The 24,917-nt window shown below is 37.6% G+C and overlaps 1 protein-coding gene across 2 annotated transcripts; it reads right to left on the bottom strand.

Moving 5' to 3' along the window:
* Positions 1-3,605: 3,605 nt before the first annotated feature.
* On the bottom strand, positions 3,606-6,043 carry LOC104112615 (uncharacterized). 2 transcript variants are annotated; one of them, XM_033660366.2, is made up of 6 exons: positions 5,740-6,043; positions 5,580-5,625; positions 5,249-5,445; positions 4,288-4,570; positions 4,080-4,157; positions 3,606-3,876 (listed from the first exon to the last, which is right to left on the bottom strand). In XM_033660366.2, exons 3-6 carry the CDS (start codon positions 5,428-5,430, stop codon positions 3,826-3,828), a joined length of 594 nt encoding a protein of 197 aa, XP_033516257.1. In that variant the 5' UTR covers positions 5,431-5,445; positions 5,580-5,625; positions 5,740-6,043; the 3' UTR covers positions 3,606-3,825. The 2 variants fall into 2 exon arrangements, with proteins under 2 accessions (XP_033516257.1, XP_033516259.1); XM_033660368.2 differs by having other exon boundaries at positions 5,716-5,838.
* Between the last annotated feature and the right edge of the window lie 18,874 nt (positions 6,044-24,917).

Genomic DNA, 24,917 nt, shown 5'->3' with positions numbered 1-24,917 from the left:
GAGTAAACACTCTAATTAATCCCAAATGCCCTAAGAGAATAACCTCACAAGATCACTCCAAAGAAAGGGTTCACACAAGTGCTTCCCAACACTAACTCTCATGCAAAACACTCTTAATAAAGGAAGAAACAAGAATTGAAGACAAGTCTTGTTGGTGTGTATAAAATGAACTAATGACCTTCCCTTTTATAGGCAAAAAAGTCTTGGCCTCTTAGGTGTAAAAGAAGAGATACAACTTGTGCAAATGATGTCCAACACACAATGCAATATTTTTGTGTCCCAAAGAATATTACCAACAAAGTCTACACGTTGCAAAGATGCTTATTCTTATGTGATATGGACTCCATTAGCCAAAATAATGGCCATATTACAAATCTCTATCTTGGCCTAATTTTGGATGATATAGTAAATTTTCTCCACCTTCTCCGCAAAAGCCTCAATGGGTATATGTCAAAATTTAATGCCATCAAAATCAGACAAGTTGTCTGATACCGAAACTGTAGTAAGGCCTATAACAGTGGATCCCAATAAAGTATACAACGAACCAGATCTGTGTGCTTTCATGATCACAAGAGCACCATGAGAAACTTTCAGAACTCCACCTTCACCTGTGTACTTGCACCCAAGAGATGAGATTTTTCTTCAAGTCAGGAACATGTCTAACATCAGTGAGAATTCTCACCACACCATCGTGCATTTTGATTCGGACTGTACCTTTTCCAAAAACTTTGCAGGCAACATTGTTGCCCATCAAGACAACTCCACCTCCAATAGATTCATATGTGGTAAATAAATACCGATTGTGACACATATGATAAGAACAACCCGAATCTAAAATCTACTCATTGTTAGATTTGAAACTATTATTAGTTGCTAAAAAAATAGTTCCCTCAGTCTCATCAGCAGCTACACTTGCTTCGGCAATGTCAGTATTTTTGTGCTCATTTTTCCTTTCCTTATGCTTTTCTTTATTTTTCAGCTTATAGCATTCGGAGATATTGTGACCTTTCTTGTGACAATAGCGACACTGTAAATTATTGTATCTGGATATGGAGTCGGATTTGCCCCTAACAAACAAGCCAACTTCCGCTTGAGTTCTACTAGCCTCCCCAGTAATATCACTATCTATCTGTTCTTTTGATTTTAAGATAGATTTAATATCCTTATAAGAGATATTATCCTTTGCATAAAGCATAGTATCTCTTATATGCTTAAAAGATGGGGTAGAGAACAAAGCAGTAACACAGCTTGATCCTCATCTTTAATTTCAACATCTATATTACTCAAATCCATAAGAATGGAATCAAAGATGTCAAGATGAGAGAGAATAGAGGTACCTTCACCCATACGAATTGTATAAAGTTTTTGCTTCAGGTAAAGTCTATTTTCCACCGTCCTCTTTATATATAAGGTTTTCAATTTTTTCCACATGCCTTTGGTTGTGGTTTCTACAGAAACTTCACGTAAAACCTCATTTGAGAGATTTAAAATGATACCTACTTTTGCCCTTTTGTCTATGACGGCAAACTCCCCATCCGTCCGTTTTCTTCTCCTTTCCTTGCAACGCCAAATCTAAGTCATCCTAAATTAGGATAGCTTCCATCTTTAATTGTCATATTCCGAAGTTTGCACTTCGGTCAAATTTCTCAACATAGATCTTTGTTAGAGTCATTTTGGCTATTAAAACTAACCCGGTTAGATCTGGCTCTGATACCAATTTGTTAGGATCGGGAACCAGGGTGGTGCGGAATTTAGCCAAATAACGGTATAATGACAATAACAAAGACAATTGAAGTTGATAATAATGGTAATTAAAGTAGATAAAGAAGACACAAATTTAACGTGGTTCGGTCAAAGTGACCTACGTCCACAAGCGGAGAGGAGCAATTTACTATACGAATAAGAGTACAAAAGAGAGTACAAAATTAGAGTAAATACTCTAATTAATCCCAAATACCCTAAGAGAATAACCTCACAAGATCACTCCAAAGAAAGAGTTCACACAAGTGCTTCCCAACACTAACTCTCATGCAAAACACTCTTAATAAAGGAAGAAATAAGAATTGAAGACAAGTCTTGTTGGTGTGTATAAAATGAACTAATGACCTTCCCTTTTATAGGCAAAAAAGTCTTGGCCTCTTAGGTGTAAAAGAAGAGATACAACTTGTGCAAATGATGTCCAACACACAATGCAATATTTTTGGGTCCCAAAGAATATTGTCAACAAAGTCTACACTTTACATAGATGCTTATTCTTATGTGATATGGACTCCATTAGCCAAAATAATGCCATATTACAAATTATATCAACACAGAAAACAGTGGAGGTGGATATAAACCTAATTTCCTCCTAATCCAAAACTGTTCAGATATTGGTCATTGGAAGACTATACAGAGAAGATGCGACTTCTCTATTACATCAACAGTGTACAATTAGTTTCAAAAAATTCGTAATTAAAATTTTGGCATTACCAATAGATATATACTCGAGGACAAACATATTTAGTAGAAATTAAAATTCATATTCACATTACCAATAACAACACATAGAAAGTTTGCAATAGCAGTTTACTTAGGTCAAATGCCAACCAGGGATGCAAACAAAGAAGCTGATTGTTTAGCTAAATTTGTCTGTTAAGAAATGGAACTTGGATCTAATTCAACTCCAAAAGTTAATTGTGAGTTCCAGACCAAGTCGCATCTACTACCGATCTGGGAATCTAACATTGTGCGCACTCTTCTTCTCCACTTTCCTGTTAGGCTCAAATATTCTTAAACCTTAACAGAAACTTGAGTGATTGTAATTCAAATTGTGTGATTGTGATAATTTTTAACTATATACGTTTTGTAATTTCATTGTTAAGAAATTGTACATAGTGCTTTTCACCTAAATCTACAACTTCAGTTTCTAAAAATAACAAGCTAAAGTGAGAAAGGGGCTCATGTATAAATGGGCCATCCAAATTTCCCAAATTGTATGTTAAAACCACTTGGCCCAACAGACGCACGCATGCTTATTATTAGGGTATGCATTTTACTTTTTCAGTTCAATTGTATGCATTAATATATGCCGAACCAAATTTCCTTTTCCCCGTTGTTTCTCTTTACAGTTTACAATACAGGGGAAGGTAGATGGCATTTATGTTAGAGAATAAAAGGTAACAAAAAGTCACAAATTTAAGATGATCCCTTCAAAGCATGTTCTTCGTTAATTCCACCAAATAATCTTTTCACACATTTCTCACATATTTGGTTTGTTCATTATCCAACAACCACATATACATAATGAATTGGATGCAATTTTCCTTCTTTACTTTTTCTAGAAAGTCCTTCTGTTTGACTTGGATAAAATGTTAGTACCAATAGTGGAACTACACAAGTTAAGTAGTCATAGGGAAAGCAAGTTTTGACATAAATACCAAAGCCTTTAAAATTTTTGAAGTGCTCTAGAAAGATTTTAAAATCTAAAAGATATGAAGAAAGACTAGTGAATGAAAAGAAATAGGAAGAGTTCAGAGGAAAACATAAGAAAAAAAGGAAAAGCATCATAGAACAGCACACATACAAGTGTACGCATAAAGATTAAGGCGGCCTAAAAAGAAGTATTCATTTTTCAAGATGAGATTAAATTATTAGGAATAATATGCCAAAAATTACATCATTTTCAGATTTGCTTTCCTCATCTTCTCTCTCTGCCACCAAAATAAAATCAAAAGTTTCTATCTTTGCCCATCTTCAACTGCAACTATTTCCAAAAGAATTCCCAAAAATCTATCTGGCTGTCTCTGGCTCTGTCCTTGTTTCCTCACTCATCTTCACCAGATTTTATTCTGAATCACTTTCCATGCTTCCCATAGCCTTTAATCCTCTTGGTTTCTGCACAATAAATACATCAAAATATGTTATTAACATACAAATTTCTCACTGAAGAAGAGTAGAGCGCGCGTGCGCGGGGATGGGGATTATCCATCAAGTTTCGAACCATGCACGCTGGCCCTCGGAGATTTCTCAATTGTGAAAAAAAAAACCACCTTTCTCATGTGAAGAAACAAAGAGAGCAAAAGCAGCAAGTGGAATACCTTCTTAGAGGTCTTCTTCTCCCTCACTTCATACCTTTCTTGGCACAAGTCTTGCAACCATGTCCCTGGTTGCACCAACTGCAGCACACAACAAAGACAAGTAGCTATTTTCAGACTAGATTTACCATGGAAAGAATCAAGAAATACCTAAATGATAAAAGCCTAATTCTTGGATCATATATCTGAATTCGGAGTATGAGGGACTTACAAGTACGGTTCTTTGTATCAATTTGGCCCTCTTCTTAGGCCTTTGAGGAAGTTTGCAACCTTTCATGGCCATAAAATCTTCTTCTTTTTCTTTACTTGACAATGTGATAAGCAATTTTGGCCAAACCATCTTTTTCTTTTCCTCCCTTGAATCAATGAACAACTTGTTACTATCATCTACACCTACCGACCCTCTCGTTGTATAATATCGGTCCTCCTTCTCGGGGGATGACACTGATGTCTTACGATGCTCATTCGCGTTAGATCTATTCACACCTAGATCCCTGCAATAACAAGTTACCACCAAATTGTAGTACAATCTTTTACTTTTGGGGTAGCCAAAATCCAAGTATTTTTCTGTTTAAGAGATGAGAATCTTCAAACAATTGCCATAGCAATCCATGATTTAAGTATTGTAATAGCTTCACCAGAAACAAATATGATTTGTTCTCAAGTATCATTACCAGCTCACAAATCACTGATGCTTTTCTAACTTCAGATCTAATGAGCTAACCAACCAACCCCAACTAAACCTAGAGACTACAACTTTGAACTTCCTTTCCTTCTAATTTACAGGTAAGACATCAAATTGTAATTACCCCTTGCATAACAACCAGCATATACCCATTTTATTGAACACCAATTTGGAGTATTTCCGCAGGTATGCAAAAAAAAAAAACTAATTATTTCTCATAGAATTGACCTATTAAAACCCTTACTCAATCAAAGAATGATTCTTTGCATCAAAATCTGGACATACACTTAGGCAGATTCCATGAAATCTCTACCAATAGCATCTATTAAACCAAAAAGTACTCATAATCTGAAATAAAAATTAAATCTTTAACTCAAATGAGGCATAGTTCTGAATCAAAACACTGACACTATTTCCAACACACATACATCAACAGCCAAAACAAACAAAATTCTTTACTTTATTTATTTTTTTCCTAATTAATTACCTGTTAAGACGATGAGGAGAAGAAATAGGAGGAAGAAGAGTAGATTCCTTGGTATTATCAACAACTCGAGATGTGATTTTCTTCTTCACTACAACACCACCATCAGATTTCCCATTTGAAGTTGAATCTTTCACCTTGAAACACCTTAGTCTTTTTCTGTTTCCCCACTGTAACTTATCCATACCTTTTTGTTCTATCTGCAACACCCAAAAAATTAAAAATAAGGCCATATATAAATTAATTACCCTACTTTAAACATTGACCAAAATTGAAGAGAAACTAAACAAACAAAGAGATTTTAACATCACTAGTGCATAGAACAAAGACTGACCTCAAGATCTATGCTTAGATACAGTACCAGATTATCTTCAAAGACCCTGCATATAAATTAATAAAACTCATTAAACAAAATCTCATGCAAGAACTGAAAAACACAAATAGTACAAGAAAAAAATAGTAAACATTACAAAGATATAAGCTTTCTTATTCACCTTCTTTTGAAGCAGAGAACTCCCAAAAACTGAAAAAAGATGAGATTTTTGTTGAAAGATTCAATGATTTTCCTAAGATAATTCCAATGAACAGCCAAAGATCTTATCTTTTTCCCCTAGTATGAAATGGGGTTCTTGATTTTTTCTCAGAACAGGCGCAGTTTATTCTCTAGAGTGTTGCTACTCTCACCCCTTTTTCTTTCTTCCCACAGTTTTGTGGTTTTTGTATTTGCATTTTTCTTTTTCTTTTGGGCATATTTGAGTAGATTTAACTGAGGCAAATCTTGTCCATTGAATGTTGAATGGACGGCTAGATGAGTTTCCCTCGAATTGACTTATGGAAGTCTGTGGAGAAAACGCACGTGACACTCACGCTCACTCAAACCTTATTGACAGCAAAATTCGGAAACCAGAATATTAGGGAACTGATAATAATTCCATTACGCTTTGAATTAGCATGGATTAAAGAGCCCAAATTAATATTTGATAATGGGCTGGGCCTAAATTTTTTGTTGACCTTGGGCTAGGTTTGGAGAAAATCAAAATTGGGTTTAGGGTTTATAGGCTCAAGCCCTAATTTAAGGCTGATAGTGTTGTCTCTTTGGTCATTATGGAGTTTCCAGTTTTTGATTTTGTCATGATGGCTGATTGGCTGTTAATAAATGCTAAGATATCTTTGGCTCTGCCACTGCGACAAAGTACTACTAATTTTATCTTTATTTCATAACATTAACAACAACATACCCAGTTTAATCCCACAAAATGGGGTCGGGAGAGGGTAGAATTAATGTACGCAGATCTTAGTGCTAACTTTGTGAAGGTTGATAGGTTATTTCCGATAGATTCCAGCCCAAACAAAAATGAAAAAAGAGGCCTTCATTACCTTATAGTATTAAAATATTATTCAGTATTTACTGTAGTGTTCCTTGTTCAAAACATTACTCCGACTACTTATAGGTATATTATATTCTGTCTATTAACGTTTTTGGAACCCATGATTATGGATCCGAATCCATTAATATAGAGCATTTTCTTTTCCAAGTGAAATTACCTAGCATATGAAAGAGTGAAAAGGTACTTTCATTGTTGTGGAATAAGAAATCTTTGTATCTTAATGCACGCATTTAATGTATTTGGAGCTAATCCACTTTTTGGGAAATTAAGCAATAACAACAATATTTCTACTTAAAATTCCTTCTACCCTAAAGGAAGAGAATCATTGATTCCAAGTTCTTTTGTTTTTCCGCCGATGACTCTTAGTAATAATAATTTACTAGTGTTAGGATCGAGAATCCGGGTAGTGCGGAATTTAGCTAAATAACGGTATAATGACAATAACAAAGACAATGAAAGTTGATAACAACGACAATTAAAGTAGATAAAGAAGACACAAATTTAACGAGATTCGGTCAAAGTGACCTACGTCCACAAGCGGAGATGAGCAATTTACTATAATAATAAGAGTACAAAAGAGAGTACAAAATTAGAGTAAATAAATACTCTAATTAATCCTAAATACCCTAAGGGAATAACCTCACAAGATCACTCCAAAGAAAGGGTTCACACAAGTGTTTCCCAACACTAACTCTCATACAAAACACTCTTAATAAAGGAAGAAAGGAAGAAACAAGAAATGAAGACTCAAGTCTTGTTGGTGTATCTAAAATGAACTAATGACCTTCCCTTTTATAGGCAAAAAAGTCTTGACCTCTTAGGTGTAAAAGAAGAGATACAACTTGTGCAAATGATGTCCAACACACAATGCAATATTTTTGGGTCCCAAAGAATATTGCCAACAAAGTCTACACTTTGCAAAGATACTTATGCTTATGCTTATGTGAGATGGACTCCATTTGACAAAATAATGGCCATATTACAACTAGTGTGGATATAATTTTGTCATTAGTTTCCCATATATATCTAACAATAGATATACTCTATATGAAATAAAATCTTCAAAATGATTCGAATATAGCCAACAAACAGAGAAAGAGTTTGGCCAGCGTTTCATTGTTCTTAATACGTTCTTGAGTTTGGCCAAAAGGAGAAACAAGAAAGAAAGAAAAAGCAAAAGAATCATGTAATAATAGTTACATGGGTACCGTTTAATGAATACACATGCATGTCTTTGTAGTATTCATTATTTCAGTTGGCTGTTTCTCAAACTTCGTTAAGGTACATATTGTTCTGCTAGTCAGGCAATAAAGTATGGAATATAATTTGCATATCTCCTATTGGATTGCCTTAGGATTTGGAACGTTGATGTTTTGTTGGTTTTCTGAAAAGGGCTTTTATACAGGGGCCGGAGACAAAGAATAATAAGAATTTAAAAATATTCTTATTAAATTCGTTCATCAAACCCTAATGGTTAGTGTAATTCTCTCAAGAATTTTTGCCTAGATATTGATGAACAAAAAGAGTAATATAAAGTTAGTAGGGTTTGTATTACAAAATGAACATATCCTACTAACCGCTACGGTTTGTACCCAATTAATTGAATAAATTATGAAGTTAATATCTAGAATAACTACTATAATAACTGCTAACTTGATAATGATATTGAATTTGGAGAAATTGAAAACAATATTACCATAAGATGTAGCTAGAGGGTCATTATCATAATAAAACTAAGTCTTCTATTGACCAGTTGATAGGCTAACTTGAGAAGAGAAAGTTAAAGAGTGTTTGGTACAAACGTGACTTGCAATTAAACCAACTTGGTCCTTCGTTAGGTGAACTAATCATGCAAACAAAAGTTAAGATGTATTTCAACCGTATGTATACTATGTGCCTCAAAAGTTGTACCATATTCGAACATGGTTAAAAACTGATTAGACCTTATCAACTCCTTCAACATATTTCAAGGATTAATTACCACTAATATAGATAACATTCTGGTTTTCTTAAATATATCTAGGATTAATAATAAATGTATTGAGAAGCGCCTTTTCAACAGAGGTTTCCTAAAATCCAGGATAGTACGTAGTTTGCATTCCATTTCTCAACGGTCAAGTTAATCATTGAGCTAACCTTGATTTGTAAATTTTTCAAAGTGGAGGAGAGTGGAAGTGTTTATTACTGAAACTTTGGAAAGGAGAAAAAGCAAAAGATTTATTTTTGAATTTTGAACGCAAAAAGAAACAAAATTGAACAAACTGAGTATGTCCATGAAACTTCCATAGAAAGGAATGGGAAAAAAAATAATTATAAAGGACGAGAGTATGATCAAAACCTATCATCATAATTTGAAATGAATTATTATGCTTAAACGTTGTCATATGCCATTATCTTACCCTTTGCTGAACATTATCATTCATAATTTGACAAAAATGGGGTGAGTTATATTGGGTAAATTTTATCTAAAATACAAAAAAACAAAATTAGAGACTTTCTCATTTCTAGAATTCAAATATACAGCTCAGCTCTTGCAAAACTCTTGAACGATCTCAAACAAAATATATCATAAATTAATACAACAACAACAACATACCCAGTAATATCCCACACTGTGGGGTCTGGGAAGAGTAGTGTAGACGCAGACCTTACCCTTACCTTGTGAGAATAGAGAGGTTGTTTCCAATAGACTCTCGGCTCAGGAAAGCATAAGCACCACATTAATGAAAATATAGACAAGAAGGGACAGTACCAAAAAGCCATATAAAAGCAGAATAAAAACAACAAGACAGTAAGGTGATCAACAATGAAAGAAAACAATGGTTAGTCATAAAAACCTTCTATCAATAAAAAGCGAGACTACGTGCCAATACTACTGTTATGAACACTCTAGACTACCTACTCTACTACCCTAATCCTCGATCTCCATATCTTCCTATCAAAGATCATGTCCTCGGTCAGCTGAAGTTGTGCCATGTCTTGCTTAATCACCTCTCCCCACCTCTTCTTTGGCCTACATTTACCTCTCCGTAAGCGATCCAATGTCAACCTCTCACACCTCCTCACCGGTGCATCTGGGCTCCCCCTTCTCTCATGACCAAACCACCTAAGCCGCGCTTCCCGCATCTTATCCTCAATAGGGGTCACACCTACCTTGTCGTGAATAACTTCATTTATAATCATATCTAACCTGATGTGCCCGCACATCCATCTCAACATCCTCATCTCTGCTACCTTCATCTTCTGGACATGAGCGATCTTGACTGGCCAACACTCAGCCACATACAATATCGTTGGTCTGACCACCACTCTGTAGAACTTACCCTTAAGTTTCGGTGGCACTTTCTTGTCACATAAAATACCGGAAGCGAGTCTCCATTTCATCCATCCCACCCCAATACGATGTGTGACATTTCCACCAATCTCCTCATCCTCTTGAATAATAGACCCAAGGTACTTAAAACTCCCTCTCCTAGGGATGACCTGCGAATCCAGCCTCACCTCCCCTTCCCCTCCTTGAGTCTCGCCATTGAACTTACACTCCAAGTATTCTGTCTTAGTCCTGCTCAACTTATAACCTTTTGATTCCAGGGTCTGCCTCCATACCTCTAATTGTGCGTTCACACCATCTCACATCTCGTCAATCAGTACAATATCATCTGCAAATAGCATGCACCACGGTACCTCCCCTTGGATGTGGCGCGTCGGTACGTCTATCACCAGAGCAAACAAAAAAGGGTTGAGTGCTGACCCCTGATGCAACCCCATCAACACCGGAAAATGGTTTGAGTCCCTATCCACCGTCCTCACTCGGGTCTTTACTCCCTAATACATGTCCTTAATCAGCCTAACATAGGCAACAGGTAAACCTCTAGCCTCCAAACATCTTCACAAAACCTCCCTCGGAACTTTATCGTACGGCTTTTCTAAGTCGATGAACACCATATGCAAGTCCTTCTTTCTCTCCCTATACTGCTCCATCAATCTCTAACAAGGTGGATGGCTTGTGTAGTCAAACGCTCCGGTATAAACCCAAACTGGTTCTCGAAAATAGACACACTCCTCCTCACCCTTAACTCTACCACTCTCTCCTAGACTTTCAAAATATGGCTAAGCAGCTTGATACCCCGATAGTTATTACAATTTTAGATATCACCCTTGTTCTTGTATACAGGAACCATCGTGCTCCACCTCCACTCGTCGGGCATCTTCTTCATTGTAAAAATAACATTAAATAACCTAGTGAGTCACTCCAAGCCTGTCTTGCCCGCACGCTTCCAAAACTCCACCGGAATTTTATCCGACCTGGTCGCTTTGCCCCTGCTCATCTTACGCATAGTCCCCTCAACTTTATCAACTCTAATCCGCCTACAATGCCCAGGGTCAAAATGACTCCCAGAGAGTTCCAAATCACCCAGTACAATGTTGTTGTCCCCCTCCTCGTTCAAGAAACTATGGAAGTAGGTCTGCCATCTCCAACGGATAAGCCCCTCATCCAACAAAACTTTACCTTCTTCGTCCTTGATGCATTTCACTTGGTCCAAGTCTCGCGCTTTCCTTTCTCGTGTCTTGGATAACCTGAACAACCTCTTATCCCCACCTCGGCCCTCGAGTTCCCCATACAAACGACTAAAAGATGTAGTCTTGGCTGCCGTAACTGCTAGCTTTGCCTCTTTCTTAGCCAACTTATAATGCTCCATATTCGTCATCTTCTCCTCATCGTCTACACTTACCACTAGTTTCAGATACGCTACTTGCTTGGTTTATACTTTTCCTTGCACCTCTCCATTCCACCACCAGTCTCCTTTGTGACCACCAAAGTAACCCTTTGATACCCATAATACCTCTCTTGCGGCTTTCCTAATGCACTGCGCAGTCATGGTCCATATAACCCTTGCGTCCCCACTAGTCCTCCAAGCCCCTATAATCACCAGCTTGACCCCCAGCTCCTGCACTTTAGCTTCCGTCAAGGCTCCCCACCTGATCCTATGTTGGCTATACATCGCCCGCTTCCTCTTCTTCCTTGTAATCTCAAGGTTCATGACCAGGAGCCTATAAAGGATCGAGAGGTTCTCACTCAGGATGACCTTGCAATCCGTGCAAAGACCTCTATCGAATTTCCTGCAGTTAATGAACACATGAAATATCATAAATTAATGAACACATGAAATATCATGACGTGGTTACAAACTCAAATTTTAGAGTCGAAATCAAAAATTGATGTAACAGCTAACAAGTTACACTATACTTGTAATTATCCAGCTCTTCTTTTGAAAATTAGGTAAACTAATCATGGAACTCTATATATAGGAAACAAACATCAAGAAAGTAAAGGATACATAATTGCATAGAGTGGGAGTCCTCCTTTTTGACAAACTTAGATCATAAATTGCAACTTTCATGTCACTTCCCAACTGCCTTTTTGTTTCAAAAGGTAATCAATAGAATTTTTCAAAGGTTGCGTTATGATGCTTAATTTCAAAAAGATACTTAGTTTGTTTATTTGAATTTCTCAAAGGATTGGAAAAACAAGTTGTGGGAATTCTTAGTAAACACCTAAGTGATGAAGGGAGGTAGGGTATACAAATCCAACCGAAAATTGCACCAAATCGAGAAGTCAAACCAAATCGATTAAAAAATTGGATGAGATTTGCTTTGATTTGGCTTGGTATTGAGTAAAAAACCCCGAATCAAACCGATATATAAATATATAATTTTTATATATACTTTTAAGACTTTATATAAAATTTTCTTTAAAAATTGTCTAAAAATATTGGGATTCTCTTATGGGATGTAATATTTAATAGAATATGAAGTGCTCCATTTTTTATTAACTTTAAATAATGTGTTGTATGATCACTTTCTTATTAAGTGTTATTGAAATGCGACAATCTTTTTGTTCTTCCTTATTCATATGTCAAGATCTATTAAATTCTTATATCTTTTTCGAATTTGAAGTGGTATTTCGATAATTAAAAATTAAGTAGAACATATCATTATTTAAGTATCATATTTATTTTTATATTTAATTTTTAAATTCGGTTAACCTTGAAAGTGTACATCAACGAAAAATTATTGTTAGATAACTAAAAAACAACTTTCATGTGTTACAAAAAAAATTCTCTCATAAGAATATTTTAATAGATCATGTGTTTGTCATTTTTTTTAATTTTTATTAAACATATATTTTACTTATAAAAAATTTAATAAAGTAAGATTGATATCGTATTCATGTAATAAAAAAGCCCAAAATATACGACAAAACCCAAACCGATATAGTTGATTTGGTTCGGTTTTAATAAAAAACGAACTAACCCCGTCCATGTACACCCCTAAATGGAGGTATAAACAATCGGTTTAACTGAACCAACATTTATAATACGAGGTAGAAATATATGTAAAAGATCACTAATATTTAAAAAAAAATATTGAACTAATTAAATCCATAATTTAAAGGTCTAATAAATTCAGTAGTAAACACCTATAAAATTAAACCTATAGGACTTATATTCTGAATTCGCATGACCTTAGGAACTATGAAGTATTACAAAAGAATCTTGCTCAAGTTTTAGTATTGGTTTTGAAGAGTTTCACTAAAGGCTAGTCATTGACTCTAAAAATGTTGTCTACACCTTCTTTCACTGATTTTAGTAACGTTATAGACAAACGAGAAGTTTTTTTGACAAATAGCAAGCCTAACGTGTCTAATAAACTTAAATCTATTTTCATATTTTTCAAAGCAATATTGAGGTCGCTCTTGTTTGTTGTGATTTTGTTTGATAGTGTTTGTATTTATATAAATAACTTGTGAGAATCAACAATGACCAGTATGATAAGATCATAAGACAAAAGAGTCTTTTGAAAATCCCAAAATTAAGGCGATATTGAATATAACTAAATCTGGAACAGTCTAAATTGTCGATAGTTACTAGCTTTTAACATATGATAGTTAGCAATGTTAGAGAAGAAAAGATTTTATTGGCTTAATGACAAAAGTCATTAACTTTACTACAACCTTTAATCTCATGTTATATATCAACGATTATATCTTCTCGTTTTTATTTTTCCGATATATTAAAAACTTCTTTGACGTGGAACATATATTTTTGATGTGAATCTTAGTTTCTAGTTAAATTTAACTATTACCATTTCTATTTTTCGGGCTACATTCTAAAGTGTATAATGTGTTACATTTGTGTTGTTTGCTCTTAATAGATATTATTCTTTACCCTCAAAATCGAATAACAATTGAATTTATATGTGATTTTAAAGATATGCGATCTAATTCGATACAAAGTGAGAAACCAGATCTAATATGGAAGAATAAGTAGAAATACAAATGCAAACCATGCAGATTGAACAACTTGAGCCTCGTAGGATTAACTTCCTTCGAATTTAGATGTGATATTATTGAAGCCAGAATGATATGAACAAAGCTGGGGAAAAATAGTATCTTCCTCTCTGGAGTATGTTACAATGTGTCCCTCTGTATTACTCAGTCCCCTCTATATATTTAGGGAGATTAGGCTTTTAAGACATTATTTTATATGAAATTATGTAGACCGTTAGCTCCCTTTTTTACTTAATCCTGTGATTTTTGCCATAATGATTGGTTAATTGTGAGAATCACGGATCCTTGTCGAATGAGTTGGCAAAACTCTTCTTCGAGGCTGTTAGAAGCAGGATCGGTCGTGCCTTCGGTAAACTCGAGGGCAAATCTGATGGTCTTGTCGAACTTCAAACCTCAATATCGAGCTTGGCTTCATCTGTAACTTCGATCTCTTACAGATGAACCGAGCCCGGTCTATAGTTCCAGATGCTCGATCAAGCATCGAGCTCGGTTCTACCCGTATACAGATAGTCCCCTCTATTTTTGGAGAGCAAGCGATGTAAAACGACATGAACCCTCGGTCTTCACTTCGATAAATCATGACGATGGATACATGACGTAGGTAATAAGAATAGTGAAAACATCCCGTCAGTCCAAGTCTTTGGGGCATTAAATGTGTATTAGTTGACGGTCGGCCACTTCGGGAGATGAACCGCCGTTTGAGAAACGTATAAATACCCTCCAATCCATCTATTAGAACTTTTACACTTCAAATTCTTCTTGTGTTCTAAGAAAATTTCACCTTCTGGTTTTCTAACTGTTAGCCTCAAAGCTTCCTTTACTAACAACTTCTTTCCTTCGTTGTTTATATATAAAATTAAAAAAAAATGGCAAAGAATTCAAAGTTTGTTCCTCAAAAAGAAGCACTTACTTCTTTAAAATCTACTAAAAACGTTTCTCATGCTGCTACTAAGGAACCCCCTCTAAAATCATATATCCCTGTTGGGTGCCCGACTGTGGCTGACTTCAAGGTTGAGAATACACATATGGTACCGGATCGGTATGAACCAGTCTCGAGGTACATATGTACGATCACAAACAGCATCCTCGATAAAGTTAAAATGGACTGCAACTGGGTAGACAAACTCGTGGTGGTTCCTACCCCAGAGGAATCAATCACCACATACGTGGAGGGTTTCTTAAGTATTTACACTTACCCTTTCACGCTAGGTCCTTTAGACACGGTTATCATAGCCTTTTGCAAAAGGTATGATATGACGCTCGGGCAGATACATCCTTTATTTTGGAGGATCGTTATCTTGCTTCGATTCTCTGTAAGCAAGGTCAAGGGATGCTCATTTACCATCGACCATCTCATGCGCCTGTACAACCCTCGAATTTACCGAGGAGGTTTAATTAAGATTGCATGTCAGGCCACCAAGACCTTGTTCTCGAGCATAGACGAGGATCGGGACCGGGGCTGGTTTGGTCGGTTTGTTCGAGTGAGGATCTCAGACTTAATCTCGGCTGCAGACATGCCATTTCCTGAGAAATGGAACACGAAACCTAAGTTTAGCTTTGTCTTCAATATTTCTTTTATTGCTTTTTATTCTGTTTGTTTCTCATTGATGTTATGTGATACAGCTGCTACCCAAATGTCGGACCCCGTTCCTGAACTTAAAGAGTAGGTCGAGGGCATCGTGGCACAGAGACCCTACTCCGAGTGCTTATGGCGTGAGCTCTCGAAAGGCCTATGGGAGGCCCGTAATCATGGTAAGAGTTTTTCCCTAATAATATGTCTGATCTTATGTTCTCATCATCAGTTTCTGCTCTGTTATATTTTTATTTTGCAGGTTTACCAAAGGACGTCAAAATGAGGCCTTCATCAGCTAACCATGATATATACGTCGACCCCCCTACTTCGAAACCGGACAAAGAGAATAAGAAAAGAAAAGCTCTGAGTCCCTCAAATCCAGAAAATAAAAAACCGAGGAAGCGACTAGTGCGTAAAACCAAAGACGCTAGTGCCTGAGAGCTCTCATCGGACTCACTCCATCGGTTAACGGATGAGTTCGAAGAAGAAGATTCCATTTTGGTGGCTCATGTTAGAAGTGGTTCTGAACTGCCTCAAGTCAGGGAGGTCGTAGAAGAAGTAGCGGCCGAAGCCTCTGAACCAGGGAGGATCGAGACCGTTTCGCTCCGAGCTGGGGAAGCTTACAAAGAGAATTTGGCCAGTACTTCCCGGTTAGAAAATAATATGCCTAAGGAGGCGCTTGGGGTGATCGACGTCTCTGGGTCGCCTTCGTTTACTGATTCAATGATAAATGATGCCCAGACAATGAAAGGTAACCTCGGCGAGGGGGCCCAAGTAGCAGTATATTCTCTTTACTGGTGAATCAGTTCCCAACCCCGAGTGTTGATCCTACTCGGAGACGGGCAATTTATATATCCATCCCAGAGGACGTCGAGGTTCTTTCTTCCCCGGTAGGGATTTTCAGTTACCTTCGGTGCTTGGTGATCGAAGAGGATCAAACCAAAATGAACGAGGTAGAGGCACCCTGTCTGTTTAACGAAGCTCAACATGTGCTGAATCGGGTAATTTCGAATGTCCCTTCGTTATGTATCTAGCTTTAATCGTGAATAATCATAATGTTTTTCTTTGTGTTTGCAGGTCTCAGTGCTTCATCATGAGGCCTTTCTTCGATACCGGAAGGATTCAAAGCGTGACGAGGCTGAGGCCCGGGAGCTTGCTAGAAAGAGGGACGCTTACAAGCTCCTTAGTGAAAAATCCAAAGCTGAGCTAGAAGTGGCTCATAGAGAACATACCGAACTGGTCGAGCAGGTAATGAGAGTTTTTGGAGTTAGTGATGATGAGTCAGACTCAATAGCTAACAATCCGAACTCGCAGGTTCATAATAAACTTGACGTGATCGAGCAACTCCGAGGTGAGATGGATGCGGTCAAAGCCGAGACCGAAGAATGAAAAAACAATATGGATCGCTTAGCCTCGGAGAAAGAGACTGCCCAAACACAGTTGGCTTCTGCTAAGGTTCAGCTTCGGACTGCAAAGGAGGAGAACTTGGCGCAGGCCAAAATGATCAAGGGACTCCAATCTCAGCTGAGCTCGGTTGTTTCTGGTCAAGAGAATCTTGCCAAGGAGCTCGAGGCTGCCAAGTCAGAAGTTATTACGGCCCGGAACAAAGCTGATAAAAAAGTGGCCCAGCTCAAAGTTGATGTCGAGGCTATCCAGGAGCAGGCAAAAATCATGGTGAAGCATGCGAGGTGGGAATCCCGAATGGAGACCCTCGAGGGAGTCCATGCTCAGAATTTTGACATATTGACCGAAATCGAGAACGCCAAGACATGCGAAACCAATGCTCGGAGGCTAGCTTTTCCCGATGAGGATTCTGAGGCGTTTGAAGAGTCGGGTGAGTCTGCTGGTGAAGAATACCTCATATGCGACGATGTATCCCCCGATGAGGATTAGGCCATTTTTTCGTCTTTTGTACTAACTTTTTTGTTGAGGTCGTTCGGCCTTTGTAAAAAAAAAAGCATGCATCGGGGCTATTCAGCTTTTGTAAATAAATTTTGATATATATAAATAAGGCTTTTTCCTTTCATCGTTTCTCGAATTTTTCCTTGTTTTTTTATTTATCTTAACGACGGTCGAAATGCCTTAGCATGAAATAATTATCTCGGAATGGCCATAGCCTTTTAATTCGGGCGATGCCAAATAAGCTTCATGCCCTCGAGTTTTATTAAGTCAGAACGGCCTTAGCCTTTTAATTCGGGCAATGCCAAATATGCTTCATGCTCTCGAGTTTTATTAACTCGGAACGGCCTTAGCCTTTTAATTCGGGCAATGCCAAATAAGCTTTATGCCCTCGAGTTTTACTAACTCGGAATGACCTTAGCCTTTTAATTCGGGCAATGCCAAATAAGCTTCATGCCCTCAAGTTTATCAACTCGGAACGGCCTTAGCCTTTTAATTCGGGCAATACCAAATAAGTTTCATGCCCTCGAGTTTATTAACTAGGAACGGCCTTAGCCTTTTAATTCGGGCAATGCCAAATAAGCTCTATGCCCTCGAGTTTATTAACTCGGAACGACCTTAGCCTTTATATTTAGGCAATGCCTACAGTCCCCGAGTGAAGTGAGTGTTCGAACTCGGATTAAGGTGGCCCTTGGGCTCGATATCTTTGGCTTCTTGAAATATGTAGGAAATATTTTAAAGGACAAGATGTTTATATGCAAGGAAGAATCTTCTCTTATATTCTTGTGCGCAACAGTTGTACATGTATGCATATTTTGTGCCAAGGCTCGAGCGGTCCATGTGGGCATGGTTCTTTTGACTGTTTGACCCTTACAATAAATCCTATTGATCGAGTCACGAAGTTTCTTTCCTTGTCATAGTCAATAACCGAGGGTGTTTCCCCCTAGTGTTCAGGGATAATTGAAGTGTGGCCTCGAATATTGTTGTAACTATTGCCACCGGTTCGTAGCCGGCCTTCGATTCTAAGTTAGCACGATTTACTTGCTGCCTCATTAAAAACCTTGCCGGAAAACCCATTTGGGACAAAATCTATTCAAGAGAAAAAGAGTGCAACGCGTGCTTTCAAACCTAGGATCTCATATCATCCTTTGTAGGTTGCATGCAAGTGTCAGTTTGAAATGTAAAAAAAAAATAGAAGAAAGAATTGGGGTCGTACCTTCGAAATAATATCGTTTTAAGTAAGACATATTCCAGTCGTTTGGTAATTGCTCGTCGTTCATTGTTCCGAGCTTGTAGGATCCTTTTCCGGTGATCTCGATAATTTGGTACGGTCCTTCCCAGTTTGACTCCAAATTCCCTTTGTTCGAATTTCGGGTGTTCAATGTAACTTTTCTTAGTACTAAGTCACCGGTATTGAAGTACCGAAGGTTGGCCCTTCGATTATAATATCTCTCGATTAGCTATTTTTGGGCGGCCAATCGGACAAGGGCGGTTTCGCGCCTTTCATCTAATTGTTCCAAGCTTGTACTCATAGCCTCGTCATTTGATTCCTTTGTTGCATGTCAGAATCTGAGGCTCGGTTCTCTGACCTCGACCGGTATTAAAGCTTTTGTGCCCTAAACCAAAGAAAACAGGGCAGCCCCGGTACTAGACTTCGAGGTTATACGATATGCCAACAGGACTTCAGGTAGCATATCCTTCCATTTTCCTTTGGCGTCAATCAATTCTTTCTGAGGTTTTGGATTATGGTTTTATTGGTGGATTCTGCTTGTCCGTTACCACTAGGGTGGTAAGGAGTGGATAAGATTCTTTTGATCTTATGATCTTCGAGAAACTTGCTTACTTTGCTGCCAATAAACTGTTTCTCGTTGTCGCACACAATCTCGGCCGGTATTCTAAATCGACATACGATGTGGTCCTAGATGAAATCGATAACTTCTTTTTCTCTAACCTTTTCATACGCCTGTGCTACCACCCATTTAGAAAAATAGTCAGTTATAAATAAAATAAACTGAGCCTTACCGGGTGCCCGAGGGAGGGGACCGACGATGTCCATCTCCCATTTCATGAAAGGCCATGGTGACAAAACCGAATACAGAGGCTCCCCAGGTCGATGGATCATCGGAGCATGCCTTTGGCATTCATCACATTTTTGAACGAACTCCTTTACATCTTTTTCCATGTCAATCCAGTAGTAACCGGCTCTGATTATTTTTCGAACCAGTGATTCAGTGCTCGAATGATTTCCACAAGTACCCTCGTGGATTTCCCTCAGAACGTACTCAGTATCTCCCGTCCAAAGACATTTTGCAAGTAGACCATCGAATGTTCTTATGAACGAGGTTCCGTCTTCGGCCAAGCTAAATCGGGCTGCTTTTATACGCAGGACCCTCGATTCTTTTGGGTCCGAGGGCAAATTTCTGGTCCTGAGATACTCCGCGTACTTGTTCCTCCAGTCCCAAATTAGGCTCATCGAGTTGATCTCGGCATGGCCTTCTTTCACCACCGATCTCATAAGTTGCACGACTTCTCCTGAATTGAACTCGTTATCTTCGACCAATGATCCCAAGTTAGCGAGGGCATCGGCTTCACTGTTTTGATCCCGAGGTACATGTTGGAAAGTTCATTCTTTGAACTGATGTAATGCCACATGTAGCTTGTCTAAGTATCTCCGCATTCGTTCTTCTCTAACCTCGAATGTTCCGTTAACTTGGTTTACCAGAAGGAGGAAGTCGCACTTGCTTCGATCACCTCTGCTCCCAAGCTTTTGGCTAATTCAAGGCCTGCAATCATGACCTCATATTCAGCCTCGTTATTAGTCAATTTCACAGTTTTAATAGATTGTCTAATTATATTACATGTTGATAGCTTTAGTATAATACCAAGTCCGGACACTTTGGCGTTCGAGGCCCCGTCTGTAAAGAGGGTCCAGATTCCCGAAGATGTCCCTGAGTTAGCCAATAACTCTCTTTCAACCTTGGGTATCAGGGCCGGTGTAAAGTCAGCCACAAAATCTGCCAATATTTGGGACTTAATGGCGGTCCGAGGTCGATATTCAATATCGTACCCACTTACTTCCATTGCCCATTTGGCCAATCGGCTCGAGAGTTTGGGTTTATGCATAACGTTCCTTAACGGGTAAGTAGTTATGACACATATGGGGTGGAGCACCCCGGAAAATTTCGAAGAACTTACGCGCTATTAAGAAAGTTGATTTGCGCTAATTATATTATTTTATGTGCAAACAGGGACTATTAATATGATGGATATCAACTGATAATAAGTGTACGAGACATATTATAAGTGATGTGGGGTATAAGGATAGCCTTAACTCCAAGTCAAGTTGGAAATTACATGATAGACTAAAGTTCCAAATGAGTACGCACAAGACCAAATGTTGGACGAGCATATATATATATATATATATATATATATATATATATATATATATATATATATATATATATATATATATATAAGGGGCTATATGATAGAAAACCTATCAAATGAAAGATATTTGAGTCTAGTTTCTAATGCTTCAAACCGTTTGTCATTTGAGCATTCCTACAAGAAGTTATGACCAAATTACCAAAGACTCATAGAGGAGTATGCAGCTGCGAAGCATCCGGGGCCGCGTCCGAAAGAAAGGCTGGTAGTGAAGTGTTGCCATAGCGTCCAGGTCCACATCCGAGCTTCAAAGAGGAGTGAAGTGGGGATGCGAAGCATCCAGGGCCGCATCCGAAACCCAGAAATCTAGGCTTATAAATACAAAATCGGGGGAAGAGAGTATTTTTTGTATTGGGATTAGGGTTCTTGATGGTGAAGAGATGATTTTGAGCTCAAATCAAGTCCAATCAATTAAGGTAAGTTGTTAATGATGTTTTGGGTTGATACTTACTCAATATACATGAGTTCTAACATCATTCTTACATCCAAATACTAGTTTTTATCATCAAATCCTCAAGAACACAAAAATCACCAAAGTTGTGATTTTTCAAGATTGATCTACTAGAGGTAATTCCAATGCTTGAAACTTGTTTATTATGAGTAGTTAGAAGTATTTGAAGCAATTGTTACAAGTTTTAATGGTTGAAAGATTGGATTATAAAACTCTAATTCATGGCATGAATAGTACTTTTAAGAAAATAAGAGAGAAGATGAATGGTAATCTTGGCGATGAAATTTATGAATACAATGAACCTATAGAATTATTTGTTAGCAAAAGATGGAAGTGATCAACTAAGTAATCACCCGAATTGTATAGTTTTCAAGCGTTGATTATGAAAAATGATGAATAGTAACTTGGTGGCAATGGATAATTGATGTAGTATCATTAATGACTTCGAATGGGTATTAAAATATAATAATGAAGTTGAATGGTCTAGCATGTAAAACTATTTGGCGATTTGAGTTGTTGGAGGCTTGTAGCCAACTTATGAGCCATATATGGATGTTGATCAATATCTTATTTCATATTCTGATGTAATTAGGATATCAAATTATAGATATCGACTTGTTGGCGATGTTGAGCATTTTAATTAGCATTGAAATGACGGAGGAGGATTGAAAGCTTGTGAATGTTAATAAAGCGAAAGCGGGATATGTTGATTAAAACTTTCTCTTCTTGAGGGACTTTCTCTAAAAATATATTTCGAGTTAATACTTAAGCCGTTTGCAAATGTGCTTTCGTACTTGTGGGGACAAACAAGTACGGATGTCTCCATGTATTAAAATATTATATTGCATATGTAGTGTCATACTGTTTTATAAAATTTTATTTTAAATCTTGTTGGCAAAATGACACTCAAGGTAAATGTTATAAGTTTTTATCAAAACTTACGTATTTACAAGGGTATACATATTTGAGTGCTAAAGATAATTTTTCGTGAAAAGTATTTCTTTTGGAAATTGACGAATAGAATGGCACTTGCGGTATCTTTTAAAGATTGATGTTAAATTGCTAAAGGCTTTAGCATTAAAAAGGTTATTTATTTAAATTTTGTTCAAATGATTTAAAATTTCTATAAATACTATGATTTGATAAAAATAGATCATTTGAGGCTTTTATGCTATGAATCTATTTTTGAAGTATCAAATGTTTGGTAGTTACTTGTGTTCACCGAGATTGGCTTCGGATATATCGTGTTCGTTGTCATGAAACTACACGTATCAGTGTAGGCATAGATGGCCACTTTGTGCTATAGACTACGGCTGAGTGCTCTCCCTCGAGAGAGTATTATTTTGTGCTATTATTAGCATGGCTGAGTCGAATCGTACAACACTACGATGAGACGACCTAAGCAAGTAGGGTATATGATATTTGCCGCTAGGTACATAGCCTAGTTGACCTTCTTATGTCGGTGATGGTATAGTACTCCCACTGGAAGGTAAGGATGATTTTCTTATGTTTAGGCCTAAGGAGCCGAAAGTGATTTCGATGACTTAAAGCAAATGGAATAATTTTGTATTATTTTATCCAAAATCTTAGATTGATGTAAATGTTTTAAAAGTTTATATTGTGGGTTATATTTCACTTGGTTGTTATTTAAAATAACAAGGGTCGTGAATTGATAAAATTTCTTATCGTTTTATATCAAATATTGGTGCATTATTTTTATAAAGTTTGTCCCAAGAACTTAAGTTAGAGAGAGTCTATGACACTTATTGAGTACCGTTGTAGTGTACTCAACCCTTAGGGCCCCCTCTCCAGGGCTCTGCTTACTTTACATGTTTTAGGATGATGTATGATACGTAGCATGCGGTCAGGCGAGGATAACTCTCTTTCCGAGGTATTATGAAGCACCACTTTTATTTCGTGGTAGCTATCATGTTATTACTTATTTTATTTTGTTGGAAATACTCCAAGTGTTTGTTCTATTCTTTGGTATATAGGCTCCATAGATAGTTGTGAAAGGTTGTAGTAACGGGGTTGTACACAACATACATGAAAGTATATTTATTTTACTTAGTCTCATTGTTATTATCATGAAAGATGTCATGTGTGATTTTGAATTGGAAAATATTTTATCATTTAACTTGAAAATGTATATGAATTTCAAAGAGATTCCGCAGTTAAATTGGTTTTCATGCATATTATTTGAGTGCATCACATGGTTTGGTTCGCTCGAGTCGAGTAGTATGCCGGGTGCCGGTCACGTGGTTTTGGGTCGTGACATGGGGTGACATTGGAAGTATGATTTTATCTTCCTAGAGGCACTTAGCAAAGCGAGCGCCAATTTTTCTAGGTGGGGGTATCTAGTTTCGGCCTCACCCAAGGTCCGGCTAACATAATAAATCAGAAATTACGTACCTTGTTCTTTCCGAACTAGGACTCCACATACCGCTATCTCCGATACTGCCAAATACACATATAGTTGTTCGTCTACTCTCGGTGTTTGAAGCAGTGGTGGGCTCAATAAATACCGCTTAAGTTCTTCCAATGCCCGTTGGCATTCCAAGGTCCATGTGAAGTTGTTTTTCTTCTTCAGTAACGAGAAAAATCGATGACTCTTATCGGTGAACCTCAAGATGAATCGTCCCAAGCGGCAATTCGCCCGGTTAGCCTTTGCACGGCCTTCACGTTGTCCACTATCGTGATATCTTCGATAGCTTTGATCTTGTCGGGATTGATCTCGAATCCTCGGTTGGATACCATGAACCCGAGAAATTTACCTGATCCGACTTAGAACGCGCACTTTTCCGGATTCAGCTTCATGTTGTACTTCTTTAATATACTGAAGGTTTCCTGCAAATGCTTTAAATGGTCCTCTGCTTGCACGGATTTAACCAACATATCGCCAATGTAAACTTCCATCAATTTTTCTATTTGTTCGTCGAACATCCGATTTACTAGGCGTTGGTATGTGGCACTGGTATTTTTTAATCCAAACGACATTACATTATAACAGTAAGTGCCGTTTTTAGTGATAAAGGAGATTTTTCCTGATCACCGAGGTCCATCCGTATTTGGTTGTACCAGGAATAGGCATCGAGAAAACTGAGCATCTCGTGGCCGGCCGTGGCATCGATCATACAGTCGATGTTGGGCAAAGGAAAAGAGTCTTTGGGGCATGCTTTATTCAAATCTTTGTAATCTACACACATTCTCAGTTTATTCTCTTTTTTAACGACTACCACTACATTTACTAACCAATCAGGGTATTTAATCTCTCGAATTAACCCTATTTTTAGGAGTTTAGATACCTCGTCCTTGATGAAAGCATGTTTTACCTCGGACTGGGGCCTCTTCTTCTGCTTGACCGGATTAATTTTTGGGTCCATGCTTAGTTTGTGAGTGGTTATTTCTGGTGGGATCCATGTCATATCAAGATGGGACCAAGCAAAACAATCTATGTTAACTATAAGAAATTGAATAAATTTTTTCCTGAGCTCAGTAGTTAGTCCCGTGCCCAGGTATACCTTTCGATCGGGCAAATGCTTGATTAATACAACCTGTTCCAA

Source organism: Nicotiana tomentosiformis, chromosome 11 (assembly GCF_000390325.3).
Source record: "Nicotiana tomentosiformis chromosome 11, ASM39032v3, whole genome shotgun sequence".
In the NCBI taxonomy this organism is placed as follows: domain Eukaryota; kingdom Viridiplantae; phylum Streptophyta; class Magnoliopsida; order Solanales; family Solanaceae; genus Nicotiana; species Nicotiana tomentosiformis.
The sequence above is the reverse complement of the archived record's forward strand: the minus strand, read 5'-3'. Positions and strand labels throughout refer to the sequence as shown.

What these genes read in the sequence shown, in the direction of transcription:
- LOC104112615 (XM_033660366.2), bottom strand. Translation starts at nt 5,430, where the DNA reads ATGGATAAGTTACAGTGGGGAAACAGAAAAAGACTAAGGTGTTTCAAG. An exon ending in TGATACAAAGAACCGTACTT is followed by an intron (nt 4,158 to 4,287) that starts GTAAGTCCCTCA and finishes TGTGTGCTGCAG; the next exon opens with TTGGTGCAACCAGGGACATG. An exon ending in AGAAGAAGACCTCTAAGAAG is followed by an intron (nt 3,877 to 4,079) that starts GTATTCCACTTG and finishes TTTATTGTGCAG; the next exon opens with AAACCAAGAGGATTAAAGGC.